The sequence below is a fragment of the Schizosaccharomyces cryophilus genome, assembly GCF_000004155.1.
Source record: "Schizosaccharomyces cryophilus OY26 unplaced genomic scaffold supercont4.1, whole genome shotgun sequence".
Lineage (NCBI taxonomy): Eukaryota > Fungi > Ascomycota > Schizosaccharomycetes > Schizosaccharomycetales > Schizosaccharomycetaceae > Schizosaccharomyces > Schizosaccharomyces cryophilus.
In genome coordinates this window covers 47639-70056 of record NW_013185624.1, presented here as the reverse complement: position 1 = coordinate 70056, position 22418 = coordinate 47639, and the positions used below count along the sequence as shown (strand labels likewise).

The window sequence follows — 22418 nt, the reverse complement described above, 5'->3', positions numbered from 1 at the left end:
TCCCCTCTTTCGAATTTCTTCACCTCGTCATTCTATCGTTTTTACAAGTTGCTACAGGATGTAAACCAAAAACGTATGTGCAATTGTCGGAGTGAGTGTTGTCCCATATGTCACTTCTTTATAGCCGACCATTTAACTTTTGATTGAGGAAAGAGTGAACAACAAAGTGAACAAATACTGAAAAAATTCAATAAAGAAGAGAAACAACGATTCCGGCATATCCTTTGGAATAAACAATTCGGCTCCTAAAAAAAAAAAAAAAAAAAAAAAAAAAANAAAAAAAAAACTCTTGAGTTTTCTGGATTATCGGTCGCGTTGCTCATGTCTACAAAACAACTCCACACTTGAATATTACGTTGCCAAACGAATTTGCCATTATTTCGCACCCTATCTTAGTAACGAGTGTAGAAGTGAAACTCAAATGAAGTAACCGAGAAGTCATCGCATCGCACCTGGGAAATTTTTCATATCGTTCAAGGTCATACATCTAACCTTTAACTTTTAACATCTGAGCATAAATTTCTTATGTTTTACATCAATGTGTTTCAATTTCCTCTCCTTTCCTCTTGTTCTTTTTTTCCGTCGGAGTTATAGAACTCCATTTCCTTCTTGGATTCGGTGAAGTCATGGGACTTTTCGGTCATATTGATATCAATTCTCCTCTTTTTCCCAGAAATTAGGTTTCGGTTATGGACAGACATCCTATGTCCGCCAGGGTTTCACAGGATTACAGGCCAAGTCAGACGAAAGCGTCTGTCTAAAAAGGGTACGCTCTTGCTCTGCCCAAGTTAGATTCAATGCAGGTGAACAGGTCGTTCAGCCAGGGAACGTTCGACTCAGTTGTTGGTTTCTTTTTTTTTTAAATTTTGAGGATGAAACTTTTTTGGCTTCGATCTATATATCTACTACAGTCGAAATCTTCAGACTGGACGATTTGACAGCTTTGGCTAAATAACATCACATCATTGTCAGCCATTTAGTTAACCTGATTGATCCCTGGCCATCAATAGCGTCTATATACGTAGTACAACAAATTTCAATTCACATGAAAGTGGTACTTCCACCTGAAATTACTTAACTAAACGGTGTAGGATTTCTACCATGACAAAATCACAGGTATTTATCTGTAAGATCAGAGGTTCTGTTAAAACATGGAGACCCATGGAAAGCTGCAGAGTTGCCAATAAGTAAGTAAGACTTACAATTTAAATTCATGGTGAGGGAAGAATTCTTTAAACATGATGCCATTTTGGCTACTATTATGCTACGTGCCGCATTTTTTTTTTTTAGTCAGTGAGAACCAAAGATAACGGTTCAGTAAGAGATGCTAAGAGAAAGGCTATGAGTTTAGAGAAGAAAAAACCAAAAAAAAAAACAAAAATCTTCAATTCTAGCTGTAGCATCAATCGACTGTTTTTGTAAATCATTTTCTGCTCAGTCATTTACATAAATGGTGAATAAATATACACAAGTACCTAAAAATCAAGCATGACCGTTTGTTCGAGCAGTAATTAAGGTGATGGTGGTCATGGATTCGGCACCCAGAAGAGCTCAATTTTTTACTTTTGAAACTTTTGTTACATGGGTATCTTTATGGATTGCGTAAAGACAAGTTATGCTATGTAGTCAATACAGATTCAACTAGTTGCTATAACAATACTATAAAGAATCATACTTGAGCGACGACCATTCATTTTCATGCTAAACTTTCGTAAGTAATTCCTATTGTTTGGAATTTAAACCCAACACTCAATTGGAGATGTGAAAAGAGATGATGATATAGAAGTAGCTGAATAGCGGGAGACATTCTTCTTTACATCTGTGTTTGGTCATTCACAAATTTTACACTTCTAACGTCATTGCAGATGGTTATTATTGATGCAGTTTACTTAAGCATTTCATGATAATAAGAAGTGTAAATATTTATACATATATATATGTATGATTTCAACTGTACGTGATAAGCCAAGAAAGCGAAAAGAAAGATGGAGAGACCATTTCAAGCAATTGTAACGGGAGCAACTGGTATCAATGGTGTTGCCATAGTTGAAAGACTATTAAAAGAGCCCCATTGTATTCAAATCCATTGTATATCTCGTAATCTAAAATAAAAGTTCCCTGAGAGGGTTAGACACCACTCAATTGATCTGATTCAGTCGTCTCCTGAACAAATTGCAGAGAAACTTCATAAAAATGGGGTTACGAATATCACTTATGCCTTTTATGCAGCCTACAAGGAGGAATCCAACGAGGTTGATATGTGCAAAACCAATGGGACGATGCTGAAAAACTTTGTACTTGGTCTCGAGAAGAGCAATTCTAGGTCCTTAAGGAGAGTTGTCTTGACAACGGGTTTGAAATATTACGGCCTACAATTTGGTGCTTCAAGACTTCCACTGGAGGAATCCGATGGTCGTATCCCTGAAGACTTTTCAGGCCACCCAAACTTTTACTATACCCAGGAAGACATTCTTAAAGAAATAAGCGCTAATAAACAATGGGATTACGTGATTGTTATGCCTAGTACAATTTGTGGTGCTTCGCAAGGAAGCTTTATGAACCATATCTTCACTATTTATCTCTACGCAATTATCTGCAAAGAATTGAATGAACCATTTTATTTTCCCGGAAACGAGAAACTGTATATGGGATTCGATGACATTTCTTACTCTGTTTTAATTGCTGACTTTGAAGTTTGGGTTAGTCAGAAACGGGAGGCCAGCAAAGAACTATACAACATTGTAAACGGAGACGTTCACAGTTGGTCAAAAACATGGCCAAAGATTGCTGACTATTTTAATTTGAAAGTGCCAAAAAACCAATTTAACAACTGGTCTTCTTTGAGTGACAAAATGAATCTATCCACTCCTCCTCCTCTCAAGTTACACCAAGAAAAGTTGGGCCTTAGGGACGTATCAAATAGTGAAATAATCAATCATATGTCCTTATCCAAATGGGTCCAGCAAGACAAGGTGAAGAAGGCATGGAAGCAAATCGCTGAACGTAAAAATTTGGAGCCTAGTTTGTTGGACGCAGGTACGTGGAAATTCACCGACTTTACGTTAGGAAAAACGTACAATGTCGTTGCATCCATGGCTAAAGCTCGTAAATTGGGCTATCATGGGTATTATGATAATTTCCAAGCATTCAAAGAAACGTTTGATACCTTAAAACGTGGAAAAGTTATTCCTTCTTGATTTGAAGGTGTCATGATTTGGTTTGCTGAGTTTGTGGAGCTTATATCAAACGTGTAATCACGAGTAGAAATGCAGTTTATATAGTTTTATCATTAAAAAACTCACGTAGCATTTGTGATTAGTCTTAAATTTACCTCTGTAGTTAATAATGCACACTTTGTTACATAAATATGCTCTTTCGCTTTTTCATCCTTTTTTCTTTTTCTTTTTTTTTATCTATTGGATATCTCGGGATTGACTGCTAACTTGGACGAATGGAAAAGAAGGTAACGACGTACAAATAAAGTGGGAATATGCGAGGATGCTCGTTCCTTCTATCGTACTAAAGAGAATCTTTGAATGTGATATCAGTTTCTAGAGATATCTAGAACAGCGAGTTTAACAAGGTAAAACGGAGCGGAGCATTCATGAAACAAAAGCGAAAAACAAGATTGAAAATAAATAATTCAAAAAGAATTAAGAAAAAAAGGATGAGTAAGAGAAACCAGGAACTGGAACGAACATGTCCAAATCTCTAGAAGAACCCGGTGGTGGCAAATCATCACATCTGGAAGGTACAAAGACCCTCATAGAATGTTTGTTATTTTCGGTAGCTCAGGTATAAATGGGAGCCAAGTATAGACGATTCAACAACATTGACAAAAAAGAGCAAGAGTGATTTTTATTTTGATTGTTGCGTGAAATAAACGAGTGCTTTTTACAATGTCTCTTCAACCTTTCTTCGATTTATATCCATTTCAAGACGGTCTTTCCGACTTTTTGAGTTATTCCCCTCGCGTTCAACGCCAGGATCGTGCTGTTGGTTTATCACCTGCCATTGATGTCCATGAAGGCAAAGACACGGTTGCTGTTGATGTAGAACTTCCTGGTGTCAAAAAGGAAGACGTTCAAGTTCACTACGACGAAGGAAAACTGACCATTTCTGGAGAATCATTCAATGAAAGAAAAAGTGAGGGAGAGAAAGGAAACCAACGATGGTCTGAACGTCGCTTTGGATCCTTCTCCCGAACTATCTCCATCCCCAGCAGGATCGATTCCGACCGTATTGAAGCCCAATTTTCCAATGGCATTTTGAGTATTGTTTTGCCTAAGGTTGAGCAATCTCGCTCCAAGAAACAAATCGCCATCAATTAAGCTGAAGGGCTAGCGATATTGAGTTTATGATGATATGATTGTATTCTAATGAGAATTAATAATGGCATAATGGCTTTTTAATATATCATAGCGTTTTAATGAGAGTCTATCAATTTTAAAAGGTACTAATTTCAATAATGTTTATTTCAAGTAGTAGTGTGGCCCAGGAATGTGCGGTGGCATCTATCTTGCCAGTACGATTTCAGCCGTCTTGACCTGAATAGTTTATGATATTACCAACGGTTACGGCTTGCGAATGGTAATGGTAAAGGTCGCTGGACGTTTTTTCCATATCCATCATTATTATAATAAGTTAAGCTTGACATTGTATTGAAGTAGGATCAACAACTAAAAAAAAAAGAACAAAGTGTTAAAGAGCAAGAGTAAAATATTTAAATCTTTTACAGGTTTCTTTTCTGTAAGACTTTGCAAAGTACAATGGCACTAAATGATGAATCGTGTTATACTGGATATTACTTTTTTATTTCTTTTTTTTGGCTAGACAACATAAACAAAGCATTATGTTACTCTTCAGACAACACTACCATATGGGAGAGGTGACGGTATACATCGAAGAATAGCGGTATTTTTAGTCAACGTAATATAGTTTAGCGAAGGATTCCGAAGGAATACGAAACTGGCAAAGTCATTACTTCACCTCTGCAAAACTCTGGTTATTGCCATTGCGGACTCATTTCTCGGTTTTTTAGAAATTTTCAGCTTTTTCAGCTTTTTAGTTTAGGGTCAGTCAATTTAGGCGCTTTTCTAGAAATTTGCATGCCTTTTGACCCTTCTACTGCGTCGTAATTCTCCAGTTTCACAGTGCAGTCCTAACCCATCGCATTGGTGACAGATGATTCTATTCTAAGAAAATGAACGAAAAAGAAAAAGAATTTCAGCTAGAGGCTGTGAAACCAGCCGAATCTTTTTACTTGAGCTCTTCTGTAAGTTCTGACAGCTGTTTACCGAAATACAGTGAAAAACCCTATTCACATCTGGACGATATGGAGAAAGGTTGTTTATGTTTACATTCTGATCCAGCTCCACCGTACCCAGAAAACAAAGAATCTTGCATAAACATGCGACTAAACCTTTCCTTCGAATCATTAACGAATATCTTCATGACATTAAGGAGTCTCTTCATGGCATTACCGTTTCTAGTTTTCTGGCCGGCAAAAATTGCGAGAATTCCTGAAGCACGACGCAGAGAGGAGAATGGAGCTGTCCGGCTTGGTTGGTGCTTTATTGGTTCAATCGTATTGGACTTTTTCTTTTCTTACTTTTTCCTTGTCCCCTTTATAAAGGAATCGATGAAAGAATCTGTAGGGTTACGGTATCAGATTGCTCTAGCTATTGTTCTTGTCATCGCGGCTTTCTACATGTTCTTATTTGTTTTTTCACGTAAGTAGAATGGTGGAATTTTAATTTGATATGTTTACTAATGGGGTACTTATAGTGTTGCTGGATTTTATTGCTTTAGTGCTTTCTGGGATTGCTTCTTGGATTTCTGGGATTGCTTCTTGGATTCCTTGGATTGCTTCTGGGATTGCTTCTTGGATTATTGCTGCTCTTGGTTTCAGGATGTCGTCGGAAAGAAACGACTCGACGGATGGTAACTGGATCCCACTAAACACTATGCCAGCAGGGTCTGAAAATCAATCCAACAATCGTAGTGATAATACTGCCGGACAACCATCATCTGACTGTTTTGAGCAACATCCAAGGACACATCACAAACCGAGTCAGGCTAGGGATGCTGAAAGCACTGGAAACGAATCTCATGCTTGAACCATTCTTATGATGATGTCCTGTCTTTTCAATTTACTGTCTAAACAGGCTTGTGTTTTGTTTTTATATTTTTTTTTGTTTCTTTCGTTTCCCGTTGTATTTATTTCCGTTGAGCTTTTGCATATAAACACAATTCATAGGCCGTTGTTGTTGAAGCTCTAATGGTTCCATCGTAGCTTTGAGCAATGAAAAAGTGAGGTCGTCGCAGGATGATATGGATTGTTGACTCTCTAGTTGGTTCTTTCTAATTCGCATGTTGGTTGTTATTTATTCTTCTAAAACTCTTAATTCCTAATTCTTTTTAATTTGTTTAATAGAGTTAATAAGAATTTAATTATTGATTCAAGGATAACCATTGCTTTTTTTGCTTCCGCTTTAGTATCACCTTAGTCAAAGGTCCATGCCTCTCAAAAACGACAGGCATATACCTTCAATAAAAAGGAAAGAACAAAGGTAGGAGAAAATCCTGCAAAAAAATAGTTGCACAATAGCAGGTCCCCGAATGTTAAGATTAGGTAGAGACGATCTCGAAGAAATATGGAACCCAGATCTGTGCAGGTTTAGGATGGATATATATCAAGGTTTTAATAACCTTCTAGACGAGTTCCAATTACCGTGCGTCCGTATCCAAAGCATTCTCGAGCTTGTCTTTAAAGCTTGGCATGTTGGGTTCCCAGCCTAGAAGCCTCCTTTCGCTTTCCTCTACAATCATGTATTCAATACCTAGCGGCCGAATAAAGCCTTTCTTGCATGAGACCTTGGCAGCCAACCGCAGCATTCCTTGATTCACATAAAAACCATTTTCTGCTAGGTAATACCTTTTTTCGTTTCAAGTGGCACGTTCACTACCATTCACAGCAGCTTCTGCCAGTAGCACGTGGAGTTTGCTTAAATCCTGCAGATGGATATTATGCCAAATGTTATCACCTTTTTCAACCACCTTGATCTATTTGTTTTGAAAAATAACTCAAATAACGGAAACTAATTCTCCTTATCCGGTCCCCGACCTATGGCATATATGACAGCCGGAGCGACAATGGCCGTTATGACTTGGCAGGATCCGCAGACAAACAACTTTATCTACCTTGCAATGGGATGCATGATTTGGAACATGATCCTAATCGTCGTAAATCGTGTCAAAACACTCTCCATAATTTCCGGTGAATAAAGTCTCTTCCGTGAGAGCCAATGCACGAGAAGTATGAATATAGCAGGCAGGATTCTTGGCTTGGCGACGACTCAAGCCTCGAACGATTTGCTCTTGCTGATGGTACATGTTCATCACTAGCAGCAGAATGAAAGACAATATCAGCCTTGGAAAGCTTGCTCTTCAATTAAGTCTACATCATCGGTACTCCCATATACCAATCTCGCTTGAGGGTATGCATAAGCTACATTGGCACAGCCCCTTGCTTGACTACATACCGAAGAGGACCATTCCCACTCTGGATGTACGCGGGAATCGTTATATAAGATATCTCCTCCCAGAAATCCCGTCTATTTCACCTTAATGAATGAATGACAGACAAAGAGAAGATATTGATCTAATACGAATATCCTTGGTGTTACGTTACCACATTCATTTAATTTATTTTTTTCATCCCATATTTTTTTTGAATTGTAATTAAAAAAGAACGTTGCAGAGATATTTTTTTTTGTATAAGTGAGAAAGTATGGCGATAAGAGGCTCAATTACGATGAATAGGAATCAGCTAAAAATTTATCAGACAAAACAAGAGAAACGCAAAAAAGGAGAAGCCTACGGCACCCCGGATTTCCATGTTGTCTCCAACCATAGCACGAAACTAACGAGACCCTCAGATGCTTTACTGCAGTCATCGAACGGGAACTGGTCTGGTGTTTTTGCCTAGATGCGGCCGTAGACGTTTGTTCCTGTCTGTAAGATTACTAGTAATTCAGTGTGTTCCAGTAAGGACTTTCTTGTTTACATTTTGAAGCAAACACTCTTCTGTATGATTACATCGCAATATTTCGGCCTTGACTACCGTTTATGAAAGACGTGCAATTACACGACACTGTGTTGAGCTAAACAATAGTTTATTGCAATGGAAATTTTCGTCAAAATATGTAAATAATCATTAAAAAGGGTGTTCGATTCTACTCACGAAGAAAATGAACGATACGTAAACAACGATATTGCGAGACGAATTAAAAAGATTCATGAAAGAGTGAATGAGAAAAGCAATAAAACTCTGCTGGACCCGTCTGATCCTTGCGTTTGTGAACTCGAATGCACTTGATGGACAGCAATGTACACGGATGCTCCCAAAGAAGTGGCAAACTACAAAGAAGTAAAGCATTCTCAGTAAGATCATAAATAAAAAATCAAAAGCTCAAACATTAGCCCTTTGCTCAGCAAGAGGTTGAAGTTCGATCTCTTCGTTACGAGGTGGACCATTCCTGCTAATTCTATTCTGAAAGGTTAATGAAAAATCCTAAATTAACAATACCAAATGTACTTACTAGACGTGTAGGCACATGATCTTCAATTAGATCTGGGTTATCTGAACAAGTTAGAACAGTTGATAGAAAATAGAACCTTACGAATGAGAAGTACAAAGAAGCATATGTTCAGTACTGCCAAAACCACCGACACCGCAGCTGAATGTATATATTCAAATCCACCTGATAATTTCAAAACGCAACCACCGACTCCATTCAAACTTATCAGCATAATTAGGGCTTTACACACAGCTGGTGCCACTTTCTTTGTTGCTCTTCCAGCTTGCGTGAACCATTCTTTAGGCATTTGAGTTATTACTAATAGTTAGTGAGTCATTAAAAATCCTGAAATTAGTTTCTTACCAATTGTCAATGACAGAAATAGAGCGCACCAAACGCCAAAAAGTACCCAAACGGCAAGCTGATTAAACGGAATTTCGTAAACAAGAAGAATGACCCTCGCAATAATTAAGCATACATTATATACAATAAAAATAGCAAAAACAAATGCTAATTCACGAGGCGTCAGATATCTTTTCTTTTTAGAACTTTCTTCTGTTTCAGGAGCCATTTCTAGATCTATAAATTTGTTTGAAGCTAATGAATGTATTAGTAATAATTCGTTGTTTACAAAAGGATAGAGGTGTTTGCTGACAGTTATCAACAAGGTTATTGATTTCAAAACCCAACAATCAAATAAACAAGCATGATTCTTCCATTAAGAACCGTTCAAAAAGCACGCAAAAAATCAACCTTTCCTTTCTATTTTAACTAATCTTACCTGTATACGGAGGAGGCGTACCATCTGAAGGAGACGACCGACTATCTGCCTTTTCATCATTGAGCGTTTTGGAAGAGTCATCAGAATCTGAAATAGGGGAGTACTTGTTTTTCATATTTACAATGGCAATTAGATCCCTTTAATGATACTGACTTTTACACTCTAAACGAAATCAACTAGAATCACCAAGAAAAGTCCGTAGAAACTGGTTCCACTTCTCAAGGATCTGTCAAAAAATCTGTCAGGAAAAAAAAGGAATTGGATCTTGCTTAAAAGCAAACTTTGTTTTGCAACACAATGTTTCTTTAAAACCAAAGATACGATTCTGAAAAAATCTTGGTAGTGGCCTTTCGCATGTCTCAATTCATAAAGCTGCGACATTATGTCACTGACTGGTCACAGTCCTCATTGCGATTTTTCGTAATAGTATAATCCAAAAGAGTCGTCGTTTATTACAAAATGTAAACATAGAACCAGCGTTAGAAAGAACAGTGCTAATCAGTTTGAATGATATTCAAACAGGATCGGACTTTGCTTTTTTTGAAATCCCCCCAGTTGCATTTGCAATAACTAATGCTCTAGGCTTCAGGATGCCGTCGGAAAGAAACGACTTTACGACTGATACTGTATCCCGTTAAATACTATGCCAGCAGAACCTGAAAACCAGCTCAGCGATCGTAGTAATGTTACGTTCAAACAACCTTCCTCTGAACATACCTCTGAACATACTGAGCAATCTCCAGGGTTACGCCAGGAACCGGATCAGTCTAGGGATGTTGAAAGCGGTGGGAGTTGATTTATACGGAAAGTAAAGCATTGTTTATTAGGATGTCCGTTCTTGTTGTTTTTCTACAGCATGCTTATGCTTATGTTTATGTTTCATCTTTGCATTTTGTTTCTTATATTTATTCGTCAAGCAGTTTTTAATTTACTGATCCTTATAAAATCTTTTCATTTCTAACTTATAAGGAATTTAATTAATTACTGAATCATGGATGGCTTTTGCTTCCTTGCAATCACTAGTATCATTAAGTCAAAGGACCATGCCGATCAAAATGACAGCCAGGCGATGCTTTTATATAAAAAAGGCAAAAACTAGGAAAAGCCTACAGCACCCCGGTTTCCCATATTGTCTCCAACTATAGTACGAACGAGGCCCTCAGACGTTTTCACTTAACTGCTATGATCGGACGGGAACTGGTGTTTTCGCTTAGGTATGGGCGTAGACAGTTAACGAGTTCATTTAAACATATTCATACCGAATAATAAAAGAAATAGTATCTATGTGCATCATGTCAAAGCATACTTGTCTCATTTGTTTCATTATTTCGTTGTCTTGTGATAAAACTTTTTTATCTACATGTTGACCCTACCTCTTTTCGTCTATATACTCCCACTCTATGCTGCTAAACTGTGTATACAAAACAAAGAGGCAGCAACTTGGAACGTCATCTCTAATATAAGCGAAATGACAATGTCAATGTTGAAAATAACAACACAAGAAATAGAATAGAAAAAGCAAAACAATAGAATACAGTAAAATAAACAAATTAGAAAACACAAAATATCGTAAAGAAAATGACGAATTATAGAGTAAAAAGAATTTATGTGTACAAGTTTGCATTGTTTTTTTGCAAGTAGTTTTTTTTTTGGTACTGAATTATACTTCTGGAGTATTCGATTGTATTTTATATAAAATTATATATAGGCATATATATTTGAATTGCCATAGGTATCACGGGTGTCACGAGAGAAATCTCACACGTTATGAGAATGTAAATCGAGTGGAAGTAATAAAGTACAATCACAGAGTTGTTTATTGAAATTGAACAACTTAGTACTATGTAGAAGGATAGTATTACGTCGAAGGATCTGATTAACTAAATGAAACGACTAAGTGTCAATCTTATTTAGCTTGGTAGGCATAAAATAGATTCTTCAAGTCATCTTGACATACATCTGAGGGCGTCATAAACTGCTCGTTACTACTGCACCCCGTGTCTTGTGGTATAAACATATTACGATAAGCAGTGTATTTTCCTCGTTTACTATTCCAGATTGATGTGCTTGTTCTGGTCTGAACTGCGTACAGGCTTATTTCGAATGAACTCAGGTAGCGAATCTGGATTAACTAACGCGTCCTCTAAGGAGGTAACAGGACGTATTTCATCATATGGGAAGTGGTCATACTTATAGTGTGTAAAAGACAGCCCGTAAGCAAACAATTGATAGCACCTCAACGTTACGGGATTGAGGGTATCAGTATCAGTTTCGGTCGTATTGCTTACAATCGCTAGTATTTGTGTATCGTCAGTGGCTATAACTGTGTTGCCTGGAAAACCAAACGCGGACAAACATGTAAGAAAATTTACCGTATCTACATGTGTGGAATTATCTCTTGGGATGGGTTAAAACAGATTTCGGTCTCCTAACAAAGCGTTAAGTCCATTAGCTAGGAGAGAAAAATAAGCTAATATGACACTAAGCATCTTAGCCTTGGAGACTTGGACGAATGGGGTTTGTTTGTGCGTGCTTGCTTACTTAATTATTTACTTACTCCATAACATTATGAGATCTGTATAGTACATCCGTGCACGCTCTCGGTGGATTACTTTAGTAACGCGTTGCAAAAAATTACGTAGCAGCGGTGTCAAATGTTACGTAGCTATAAACTTGGTCAATGTGCTTATCCGGTGCATGTGGAGTTGATTACTAAAGTTGATTACTAAACTTCAAAGTATTGGTATTGGCTCCCTATATATATTGCATAGATTCACCAGGATGTGATTCCAAGATATTACCCTATTACCTACACACCCCGATCCAACGACTATCATAATGTCTGAGAAATCTGTTTTCCTCCTTGGTCCAGGCTATATTGGCGGCCAGATATTGGATTTTCTCTTGCAAAGAAATTACCATGTAACAACCTTGACTCGCCGGGAATCCACTGCCGCCGAATTCCACGCCCAGGGTATAAAGACTGTGATCGGGTCTCTGGACGATAGATCCCTCATTCAGAAGCAAGTCTCTGTCAGCGATATTGTTTTCCATACAGCAACGGCCGACCACTTACCATCGGCAGAAGCCATCCTTGATGGGCTGGAGGAGCGTGCTAAAAACAACCTGCAAACGATTTACATTCACACCAGCGGTGCAAGCGTCCTAAGCGACAATAGCGCCGGAGCGTTCAAGAGCGATATGGTTTTTGAAGATGACAAGCCTGAAGACATCGACGCACTCCCTGACTCTGCGCCGCATCGCACCATAGACCTAGCGATTGTGCGTCGCCGGAAGATCCTCGGCAAGCGCGCTAAAATTGCCATTATGATCCCCCCGGTTATTTATGGCGTCGGTCCTCCTGGAAGATTGTCTATCCAGCTCCCTACCTTAGTCCGGTATGCTTTGAAGCACGGCTACGCAGGCCAGGTTGGAGAAGGCCGGTCAGTCTGGAGTCAGATTCATGTTAAAGACCTAGCGCGAGGGTATCTGACACTCCTGGATTGGTTAGAGCGGACTCCGCCCGAGGAGGTCCTTCCGAACCCATATTGGTTCTGTGAGAACGGCAACGAGTTGTCATGGAATGATTGTGCAGCGGAAATTGGACGCGTGCTTCACCAGGCGGGTAAGATTGAGAGTCCTACTCCCCGGACTATTCCTGTCAGTAACTACGGGGATATTTTTGGGAAGTGGACAGATGCTGTGGTAGGGACGAACTCGCGAAGCAGGGCAAATCGACTACGAGAGTTGGGGTGGGAGCCCAAGGAGAAGAAGACATCGGCTTCGCTGGCCGAGGATGAAATTCCTTTGATTATGCAGGAGACGGGTCCATTTGAGGGTTATGGAAAGGTTGTTGCTTCATGAAAATAGATGTTTTGATTCTAAAGAATTAGTATGATATAAATCAAAAGTCGGCTATAGAAAATTACTATGATTTGTCGTTCATAAATTATCGTTTTTATGCTTTCATGTCTGAAAATAAAAAAAAAATAAAATAAAAAGTTCTTCACTTGCAATGCAACTAAGCTGGTAGGGTAGTAACTTTTGTTGAAAATTGAAAATTACTAGAATTCACCACTTGTAAAAATGAGGAAAGTATTGAATTAACTTTGTTGAAAATGACAGAATAAGTAAAACTTAAAAATAAAATGTCTAGAATTGAAAATGCTAACATTCAATGATACTGTTGGAAAGAGTAGTATAAAGGGATTTCACTGTATTGGAACATTTATGGAATTAACGAATTGTTTTCGTTTAAAAATATTTTTAAAAAATTTATAGGGTAAAGCTTGTTTGACTTCATTCGTCTCATAAAGTACAGCGTTCCTGAGGGAATGGGAACACAGAAAGGATGATGTGGATACTGATTGTCATTTTGATTATGGGACAATCACCCTACTTATTCAAAGAAAATATGAATTTTTACAAATCAAACATCCAGGAGTAAATATTATACCTGATTGGGTTTGAGTTTCCTTTGACAAAGATGTGATTTCGTAAGTAAAAAATTTCTATTGTATTTGTTCTGTCTTTCTTATTAACAATTTGCTTTAGAGTAAATATTGCAGATATGTTGCCCTTCTTGACCAGTGGAAAAGTAAAGAGCAGCATCCATCAGGTAAAAATTGATCCGGAAATGAGGAAAGGGCAAATGATTGCTTATTCTGCAATTCCTGACTTGGATTACCCTATAACCCAAATGTCCGATGAACAGGATGGAAAAAGTGTAGAGACAACAACTGTCCGTAAATATAAATAAAAAAAAGGTTGAATGACAGTCAAGCTCAGGATGATGCACCCACGTAAAAAGGTAAAAAGACACAAATATCGCGAGTAACGGACCTGAATAAATTGCGATTTAAATCTATAGTATTGATGATGTCCTTTGATGTTTACGAATGGGGATTTCTTTTTCTTTTTATACATTATTTGCAAAGAGTAGATGCAATTCTACAAGGAACCGCAAAATTTCAGACTACTGGATCAGAAAACAATTGGTTGTGTTCTGATAACAAAAGTTTAGACCATCAACAAAGCAATAAAAAAATGCAAATCACCACAATAATTGTCTTCAAAATATAATAAATAATACAAAGAAAGAAATTTTTTTCTTCCCTTTTTTTTATGCAAGGATAAGCGGCCTTCATAGACAGAAGCGTTTACTTAACGCTAGCTCTCCCCTTCGGCTCAAGCGACAGACTAAAACAATTTTTTTTAAAAAAGAAAATAAATAAAAATAAGAAAAGTAATAAGAGTGCTGAAAGGTGAAGCCCTATTAGCAAAACACCTACTATCTAGCCTATGCAGATAAATTAAGAGTTAATTGAGTCTTACTTATTTTTTTTTTTTTCTTGTTTCTAATAATAACTGAAACATCGGGTACAGCAAACCAAGCTTATTTTATTCACGATTTTGCATTGTGCTGATTTTGTCAGCTTCCAAATTCTAAATTAATTTGTCAATCAAATGATGCAGACAATCATTGGTACAGATGGAGAAGTCCCTGACATTATCTATAAAGACCGGAAATAAACTTTTGGTTATAGTAAAAAAAATATATATCTAGCATTATTCTTTTCATATTTAACCGAGAATTTTTTTAATATCCCATATCTCTATACGTCCGCCTTTAATGAAACAAAATAATATCCAACTAGTCTGTCTGCATACAATGGAAGCTCTATGGTAACTTAAATTTCCCAACTATGGCAAACTCTGTAAGACAGATTCATTAGGCAAGTATTTCTTTTCTAAATGGCGGTAGCATAATACTCTTTAGATAAGTAGTATGGATGAGAATATGAGATAAACAAATTCAAGATATAGAAGTTATAGTTGGATTTATAAAAAAGGTACAGAAAAGTAAAGAGAGATGTGATTTCTTTGTCATGTTAAACAGAATATCAAATATCAGCATAAAAAGTCATTATGTCCTAAATAAAATAAATCAAAAAAAGGGTCCCCTACGGGTAATTCAAATGATCTAGACATTCCGTAGTCGCTTGTGATATCTTCTCTTTCTTCAACTTCTAATAGTTTTGCTTCATTTATTTTCCTATTTTTTAATGCGTCACACAAAATTACTACGACATGTAAAGCATCTCTCGAAGCAGGAGTGTCGAAAGTTTTTACGACACTTTTCAGTACTTTGTGTGCTTTTGGAATTAATTGCAAACTTTCTTTGGTATCCATTGACAAAAGGACACAAATACCATGGAAAGGAATATCTAAGATATTCCACCAACCTAGGCCTTTATCGCATAAAATCAGACATTTATCAAGTGCGCTGTCAGTCATTTCTAAGATAATACCGATTATCATCTCATTCACATGAAAGTTCGACAGAATTAGTCTCCGATACATATGGAAACAAATAGCTGTTTTCAAAAGAGTCAGTATAATAGGTTGTGGCTTCAGAAGCTGAGACAATCTGTTTATCGTTGCAAAATATGATATTTGGGGTTCTTTTATTAAATCGTCTCCTTCCGGTAAAAGTTTTGCCAATTCTATGAGCTGATGTGGTTGAGAGTGTAAATTTGTTGGAAAACTTACAGACCCAGTGTTTAGTTGTGATAGCTTCAAAGGATATGTTCCAAATTCCGTACATAAAATTTTGTTGAAAGCCCATGCAATTGAAAAGAACTTATTTAAAGAGGGAAGAAAATCGTATTCTTGGAGTTTATCTCTAGTAAAATCTTCCTGTCGTTCGTTGGATTCGTAATAAAGGCAAAACATTTCTATGGAGTGCATCGAGGTACAAGACGCTAACCAAGCATTATGTGGATCAGCGGTAATTCGTAAATACAAGCTTTTTAAGATCCAATAAGTAATTTTTATGATAGATGGATCATTATTTATCGAAGATGCGTCCGGATTCACCAAGTTTTCGGCATGCTGAATCAACTCGAGTTCTGTTGGTAAGGGATTTTTATAGGAAAAGTAAGAGCCGATTACTACGACAATGCTTATTAAGGCCTCAAATTCCTCTGCTGCTTCGTTATCCCAAACCATTTTCACTTTCTCTTCAAAAGCAATCTGATCCAATAATTCAAGAACGGGATTAACATCTTCAAAGTAGACGGAAACATAAAAGCGGCACTGATCTCTAGACAGTAAATCTTTCATCTTTGTACCATTTCTTCGCCGCGGACAAAAACGGGTACCTAGATTCCAAACCAATGGTTTATATTTCCATGACGAAGATATCCCGAGTTTCTCACCGACAATATCAGCAAAGCAGATAGCTTTTTTGCTATTTTCTTTTCCTTTTTTGTTTTCCATTATTTGGTCAACATGCTTGCTAGTCTCGTAGTTGTAAGGAACGCAAACGTTATTTGATGAAACTAGTTTAGAAGTATTTTCATAGCTGTTTGGTTCAAAACTTTGATTATTACTGCTTTCTGTCTCTAGATAATTAACATTGTTATGTGGTTCTTTGCTTTTCATGGCATCATGGGCATATTTACATTCATGGCGAAATTTTTGACAGTATGAACAAGGATAAGTACCGCTACACTTTCGTTTTTTTCTATGACAAACAAGACAAGCCTTTCTCGCTCTCGTGGGTCTCTGTAACGAAGTTTTCATGGATACCTATTTACTTTTCGAATAAGGTCGTCAATAATGGATAAAGAAAATGGATGTGTACAGTAGTGTGAGTAACTGTTTCATAATAAGTGTTTCGTCAACATTAATAAAATATTACGATATCTTGTATGATAGTGTTATATTCAAGGATTGGCAAGGTCTAAACAAAAGGTTTTGTGGGAATAGTTTAACGAGTGAATATAGCAAATACAGAAAAAAAAAAGAACAGAGTATAATAGATGCTAGTTAGGTTTAAGAAATGAAATGAGAATTCTGAAACACCATCTTTATTTAGACCAGTCCAAATCTTCCAAAATCTGAATATTTTTACTGTAGAAGCATAGTTGTTCACAATTGTTCGGGAAAGAGTCATTAAATGTTATACGTAAACGCATTGCTCATTTGTGAGTGGATTCCGCAAAATTTTCCACCCATTGCGGATATCTTGGGAAAGCCGCACTATTCGGTTGCGGCTAGCGGAGCGGACTATGAGTCAGGAAGAAAACCGTCGTCATCAATGTATACGAGCGAACATTGAATTATTTACTGGCCATAAACAAATAAGAGTTGCACAGCATATATTTATATTTTAATATGATGGTTGAGCGTGTTCCTAATATGCGCAGTCGTCCCCGCTACTGAGCTTATCTATTATTGTTATTACCACTTGTTTGCTTTTTGACGTGGAAAGTGTGCTTAATGGTCCTTTTTGGTCTTTGGAGTACTCAAGACTAATGGCATACGCCTGGTCAACCGAATCCCGTATTTCTCACTGATATGGGTGCGCATACCAAAGGAGTTTTTATTTCCATGAGTGTTATTAGGGGCGTTTCATATACATTATCTCTTCTTGTCATCCGTCTTTGTAGACAATGGCGATTATTATATCCTACCACTTCTAAGATAGAAGCCATATTTGGTTGATTTGCTGTGTTAACTAGTGCTGATTGTACCTGCTGTTTAATATCTTTATCAATTCGTGATGATGTGCACCATTATCGGCTTAACTGGCAATTCACTGCATTTTATTATGTTTTGGCTTTCGCTGCTGCTGACAGTAACATGGTTGAATGGCTGTTCGCTTATTTTCATCGCCAAAAAAGTAGGCTATTAGGTTTTTCGTTAATTCTAAAGGATTTTAGTCAGTTTCTCGGTTACCGCTTCCGTCATTGCATACGCAGGTATGTAACATTACCACAATCGTTCTCGCTCAGCTAGGTTCGAATGGGTCACTGAATTTCTATGGGCTATCTATATCTATTTCCAGCCATATATTATGAACGTTATCCTAAAAAATTGGATGACTTGGAGGAGGGTGTTCGTGGTACTCAAGAACCAGACACTACTTAAGCACCTTCTGCCGAACTTCCCGTTGCTGTGTTACGTGAAAGGGTATTAAGTTGATGATCTCTTTTATTCTCAATTCATTTTAATTTTCCTTTAGTGTTGTCGACTAATTAACTAAGTAATAATGTTACCTAATGCAGAAAGGAAATTATACTACTTCCATAATTTTGACTGGTGATGGAAGTAAATTACCTGTTACTTTTAAGTCACGCTTGGTTATAGTATTCAAAATCCCATCAGAAAAGACGTCTAAAATCGTTTAAATATTATAAAATGCCAGAAATTAAAATGACCATTGACACAATAAATAGCTTCTTGGCTAAAGGTAGCGCTAAAGGCGCTGAAGGCCTTGTGAAGGTAATGAGATTTAATTGGTGGATACACAATGAACGTCTCCCGCGGACATGGATGTATCATTTTTATTTCTCTTTTTTATTTTTTAAAAAAAAAATGTCGTCAATAGGAATATACGCTTGCGAGTGGCGCTGACGATCTGGTGTGTAACTTTGGGATTTATATGCCAGTTGGCCATTCGTTTGCTTTTGAAAGTGATAACTGTGTAGTCTGAGGTTTTGCCTTTGATGAATCCGTATAATCTTATTGAGTGGTTTTCGAGATAAAACAGGTAACTTTTGGATTTAAGAAAGCTCGAACAACTATTAGCGCTATCCCTTAGTTGTATGGTATTGAATCGCTTTAATGTGCTAAATTATCGAGGAAACAGTGAGAAATTACTCTATAATGCAGGTGAGGGAAACATAATTTTAGCGTGTAAATGGAAAACCGGAACTCGTTTTATTTTAGATGTTCAGATCAGATTTTCCCAAAGTAGGGTGATCATTCACATCTAACTGTTTCTTTTTTATGAAGTTTTATATTTATTGACAGAAAAATTTTTGCGAAAAATACTTGTTTCATGATGCAATGATCTTCAAAAAAAAAAAATTAATATTGCGTCCTCTTGCTACGGGAAACCATCCAAAGTCTAAATATCCTACTGTAAAACCATGGTTTTTATATCTTGTTCAAAAAAAAAAATAGTCGTTAAAAATAGTCGTTAAAGGTGTCTTTACTTGGTAATATTTTCTGTTTTGATAATAGCTTTGTTTTCTATGTTCACTAGTGTCCAAAAGCATATCCAAACAAAAGTTCAGCTGCAATGATTAAATAAGGTACCTGAACAGATCTTGACACATAGTCCCTTACAAGATATAAAAGAAAAACTAGAGTATAAAATTTTTATACTTAATACGTGTTTGTAGATTTTGGCCGGCAACAAACTTATCAAGGTTTTCACTTTGACAAGTAAGATCAGATTTTTCATTCTTTTATCTTACAAACATTTCTATTTCAAAATTCAAAATTTATTTTGCAGCATTAGAAAACTTCATATATATATTGTTTCTTAAGTTTGGATTTTCTTTCGACAGTCAATACAAGTAGCATCTGCTCGTGCATTCAGAAAACGGGGAAATTACGGTCAATTTATAAAAAAACCGATTCTCCTCCGCAACTTGAATTCCTTTTTTTAGTTTTTGAATAAAAATCGGTTTACTTTTATACCTTTTTAACTCCAGAAACAAATATATGTTCCCAATTTAATGCTGCCCTTCAACATTTCCGGAAATCAAGGTTGTAGGCTTTCCTGGGGTTACCCAACAAACTCTGTCATTGATTCCTTCTTCCTTGAAATCTTTAGTTAACTCTTCTCCAAATTGAGTAAAATGTTTCCAGCCTTCAAAATGAATAGGCACCATTTTTTCTATACCAAGATCCTTTACCAGTTTACTAGCTTGCTTGCCATCCAAAGTAATCTGTAGCGGGCCATCTTGTGAAAACATAATGGCCTTTCCAAGGTTGAGAATAGCAAGACACACGTGATACTTTCTACGAATTTCCTTTATTTCCTCAATGTAAACCGTATCACCAGAGAAGTAAATCACATTTGGAAGTCCTTCAGGGCTCGTACCAAATTAATCTAGATGAAGAATGAATCCAGTGCATTCTTCTCCTGGAACGTGCCTCGTAGGTACGCCGGTGACTTGAAATGTCTTACCGCCGACTTCAAGTGGGATTGTCTCCCATGGACGAATACCACGAACACCTGGTCGGGGATGGAGATTTTTTGCACCATCCATGGTAGTAATGACTTTACGACCATCCAAAAGGCGACGGCCAAGATCATCCAAATTATCCGCATGATTTTCGTGACTTAAGAGTACTGCATCAATGGGTGGTAAACTTTCCAATCCCAAAGCAGGATGAACGCTATTTTGCAAAAGAACCGGTCCATCTTTTAGTAGTTTCGATTCATAACGCATTTCAGTTCCAGCCGGCGAGAAAACCGGATCAGTCAAAAAGTTGACATTATCAATACTGAGTATAGCAGTCGCAGTCGTAAGGTGAGTAATACTCACTTTGCTTTGGAAGCTGTTGGAAGGCATTCTTTAAAAACAGAATAGTCAGTAGTCGAATTTAGAAAGTTATGGATTTTCTTTTCTTCGTTTGTACTTTACAAGGATTTTCGCTTGAATTTATAGTATCCTAATAGCGGTATATGAATCAGCAAGCCGCAACCGATCCCACTTATTCCGCATTCCGTATAAGCTTACCGAAGTCGGACTAAATTTCAAAAAAAAACCTTTTAAGCTTACAGGCTATAATGAACCAAATAAATGATTCAGATAAATAGTAAAGATAGGTATGGAGAGGAAAAAGAAGAAAAGAAACAAAGCATCGAATATCAATTTACATACCAAAATTGCTAGGAAACGCAATTATTTGCATTAGTGTTATATAAGATATGGACTAATATTTTTACAAAAGTAACTGTGTGTCACGGGAGAAATCTCACACGTTATGAGAATGTAAATCGAGTGGAAGTAATAAGTACAATTGCAAAATTGTCTATTAGAATTGGACGTGTTAGTACTACGTAGAAGAATACTAATAACGCCCAGGGATCTGATTAACTAAATGAAATGACTAACAGTCAATCTTATTTGGCCTGATCAGTCAAATCTTCCGATCTGAAGATTCTGGAAGACAATGTGTTTCGAAAAGGATTATTATAACATACTTAATTCTCAACTAAAATTTGCTCTTTATCCTCTCTTCCAAAAGCATAACATTAAGGTTTCATTTAAAAATCATTCGCCAACCAGTTGACTTTACTACGAAAGCAGAATATAATGGTTACCACAGTTTGCGCGGTAGCTTAGCATAACTTTCTATCTATCTATGTAAAGCATTAAGAATCGAAAGGCAACATTTATTACCATACTACTCAAACCGATATTTATTAGCCTTTCAACATTCGTCATAAATCGAATTTCAGATCAAAGAAACAGGACGTCTCTTTTCTTCTGCTTTGGGGTCAAACTGCAATTCCTTGCCATAATTTGGGAAAGTGTTATAACCATTGTTGTTAGTAGCATAGAACAAAGAACGAACGTAAGGAGTAAGCTCAAGACCTTTCCTCAATCTCTCAATCAAATCTGGATTTGATGTAAAATATCTCGAAAATCCAATCATAGTACGGTCGTCAATATTAACATCAGCCTTCAATAACTTAAACTCAGGACTGTCATAAGTATAATTACCACTATGCAAAATGGCTCCTTTCCACAATTTCTTGATAAAGTCGTTGGAACCAACAATGTCAGATGCGTTGACATCAAAAATCCCTTGGACCCTAGGTTCCACAAGGGAAAGATAAACAAGCTGCTTACCATTGTTTGCACGCTTCTGAAGCTCATTTACAATATAACTAAATGTCGTAATAGGATGCACAGTATCTTGTTCAGCTTTCATTCCTTGGAATTTGGCCCAAGGAGACAATCTGATTGCAAGCTTTTCAGCGCCGATTGTGTCACTTAAGAGGTCAATAATTTCAAGCACAATTCTTGCACGCTTTTCAATAGAACCACCATAGTTATCTGTTCTTTGATTCGTAGCGGGCTGTAGGAATTGATCAAGCATGTATCCATGTGCACTATGAATTTCCACATAATCAAATCCAGCTTCCATAGCATTGATTGCTGCATTCTTGTAATCTTTATAAATAATGCCCTTGATTTCTTCTTCAGTCAATGCTCTCACAGGATTGCCTGCAGCTTCTG

The 22418-nt window shown here is 37.0% G+C and overlaps 10 protein-coding genes and 1 non-coding gene across 11 annotated transcripts; 6 read left to right on the top strand and 5 right to left on the bottom strand.

Moving 5' to 3' along the window:
* Positions 1–1985: 1985 nt before the first annotated feature.
* On the top strand, positions 1986–3197 carry SPOG_03612 (uncharacterized protein; the record flags this gene model as incomplete). The annotated part of the gene is made up of 2 exons (XM_013165875.1): positions 1986–2045; positions 2115–3197. The coding sequence occupies 2 exons, from the start codon at positions 1986–1988 to the stop codon at positions 3195–3197; spliced, it is 1143 nt and encodes a 380-aa protein (XP_013021329.1).
* Positions 3198–3775: 578 nt separating this feature from the next.
* SPOG_05686 (hsp16-like protein) lies at positions 3776–4491 on the top strand. Its single transcript, XM_013166659.1, has one exon. It carries the CDS (start codon positions 3900–3902, stop codon positions 4329–4331), a length of 432 nt encoding a protein of 143 aa, XP_013022113.1. The 5' UTR covers positions 3776–3899; the 3' UTR covers positions 4332–4491.
* Positions 4492–4942: 451 nt separating this feature from the next.
* SPOG_05685 (uncharacterized protein) lies at positions 4943–8784 on the top strand. Its single transcript, XM_013166658.1, has 2 exons — positions 4943–5732; positions 5788–8784. The coding sequence occupies exons 1-2, from the start codon at positions 5204–5206 to the stop codon at positions 6117–6119; spliced, it is 861 nt and encodes a 286-aa protein (XP_013022112.1). The 5' UTR covers positions 4943–5203; the 3' UTR covers positions 6120–8784.
* On the bottom strand, positions 6295–9717 carry SPOG_03611 (uncharacterized protein). Its single transcript, XM_013165874.1, has 5 exons — positions 9364–9717; positions 8946–9179; positions 8685–8900; positions 8604–8644; positions 6295–8554 (listed from the first exon to the last, which is right to left on the bottom strand). The coding sequence occupies exons 1-5, from the start codon at positions 9476–9478 to the stop codon at positions 8474–8476; spliced, it is 687 nt and encodes a 228-aa protein (XP_013021328.1). The 5' UTR covers positions 9479–9717; the 3' UTR covers positions 6295–8473.
* Positions 9718–10006: 289 nt separating this feature from the next.
* SPOG_03610 (uncharacterized protein) lies at positions 10007–10159 on the top strand (the record flags this gene model as incomplete). The annotated part of the gene is made up of 1 exon (XM_013165873.1): positions 10007–10159. One exon carries the CDS (start codon positions 10007–10009, stop codon positions 10157–10159), a length of 153 nt encoding a protein of 50 aa, XP_013021327.1.
* Positions 10160–10466: 307 nt separating this feature from the next.
* SPOG_16101 lies at positions 10467–10587 on the bottom strand. The gene has a single exon (XR_001203046.1). It is a non-coding gene; the product is annotated as a 5S ribosomal RNA (ribosomal RNA).
* Positions 10588–12201: 1614 nt separating this feature from the next.
* On the top strand, positions 12202–13227 carry SPOG_03609 (NAD dependent epimerase/dehydratase; the record flags this gene model as incomplete). The annotated part of the gene is made up of 2 exons (XM_013165872.1): positions 12202–12817; positions 12875–13227. The coding sequence occupies 2 exons, from the start codon at positions 12202–12204 to the stop codon at positions 13225–13227; spliced, it is 969 nt and encodes a 322-aa protein (XP_013021326.1).
* Positions 13228–13744: 517 nt separating this feature from the next.
* Positions 13745–14122, top strand: SPOG_03608 (uncharacterized protein; the record flags this gene model as incomplete). The annotated part of the gene is made up of 2 exons (XM_013165871.1): positions 13745–13806; positions 13918–14122. The coding sequence occupies 2 exons, from the start codon at positions 13745–13747 to the stop codon at positions 14120–14122; spliced, it is 267 nt and encodes an 88-aa protein (XP_013021325.1).
* Positions 14123–14738: 616 nt separating this feature from the next.
* On the bottom strand, positions 14739–17010 carry SPOG_03607 (uncharacterized protein). Its single transcript, XM_013165870.1, has one exon. It carries the CDS (start codon positions 16948–16950, stop codon positions 15274–15276), a length of 1677 nt encoding a protein of 558 aa, XP_013021324.1. The 5' UTR covers positions 16951–17010; the 3' UTR covers positions 14739–15273.
* A 2885-nt stretch (positions 17011–19895) lies between these two features.
* On the bottom strand, positions 19896–20741 carry SPOG_03606 (Zn2+ dependent hydrolase; the record flags this gene model as incomplete). Its single annotated transcript, XM_013165869.1, has 2 exons — positions 19896–20251; positions 20354–20741. The coding sequence occupies 2 exons, from the start codon at positions 20739–20741 to the stop codon at positions 19896–19898; spliced, it is 744 nt and encodes a 247-aa protein (XP_013021323.1).
* A 666-nt stretch (positions 20742–21407) lies between these two features.
* On the bottom strand, positions 21408–22255 carry SPOG_05008 (uncharacterized protein). The gene has a single exon (XM_013166627.1). The coding sequence runs from the start codon at positions 22108–22110 to the stop codon at positions 21631–21633; it is 480 nt and encodes a 159-aa protein (XP_013022081.1). The 5' UTR covers positions 22111–22255; the 3' UTR covers positions 21408–21630.
* Positions 22256–22418: the final 163 nt, after the last annotated feature.

Bases quoted from the DNA above. Each gene is read 5' to 3' on its own strand.
- SPOG_05686 (XM_013166659.1), top strand. From the start codon at position 3,900: ATGTCTCTTCAACCTTTCTTCGATTTATATCCATTTCAAGACGGTCTT.
- SPOG_05685 (XM_013166658.1), top strand. From the start codon at position 5,204: ATGAACGAAAAAGAAAAAGAATTTCAGCTAGAGGCTGTGAAACCAGCC. The intron at 5,733-5,787 runs GTAAGTAGAATG...GGGTACTTATAG, and splicing joins GTTCTTATTTGTTTTTTCAC to TGTTGCTGGATTTTATTGCT.
- SPOG_03611 (XM_013165874.1), bottom strand. From the start codon at position 9,478: ATGAAAAACAAGTACTCCCCTATTTCAGATTCTGATGACTCTTCCAAA. The intron at 8,645-8,684 runs GTAAGGTTCTAT...TAACTTGTTCAG, and splicing joins CTTCTTTGTACTTCTCATTC to ATAACCCAGATCTAATTGAA. The intron at 8,555-8,603 runs GTAAGTACATTT...TTAACCTTTCAG, and splicing joins ATCATGTGCCTACACGTCTA to AATAGAATTAGCAGGAATGG.
- SPOG_03607 (XM_013165870.1), bottom strand. From the start codon at position 16,950: ATGAAAACTTCGTTACAGAGACCCACGAGAGCGAGAAAGGCTTGTCTT.
- SPOG_05008 (XM_013166627.1), bottom strand. From the start codon at position 22,110: ATGAAAGCTGAACAAGATACTGTGCATCCTATTACGACATTTAGTTAT.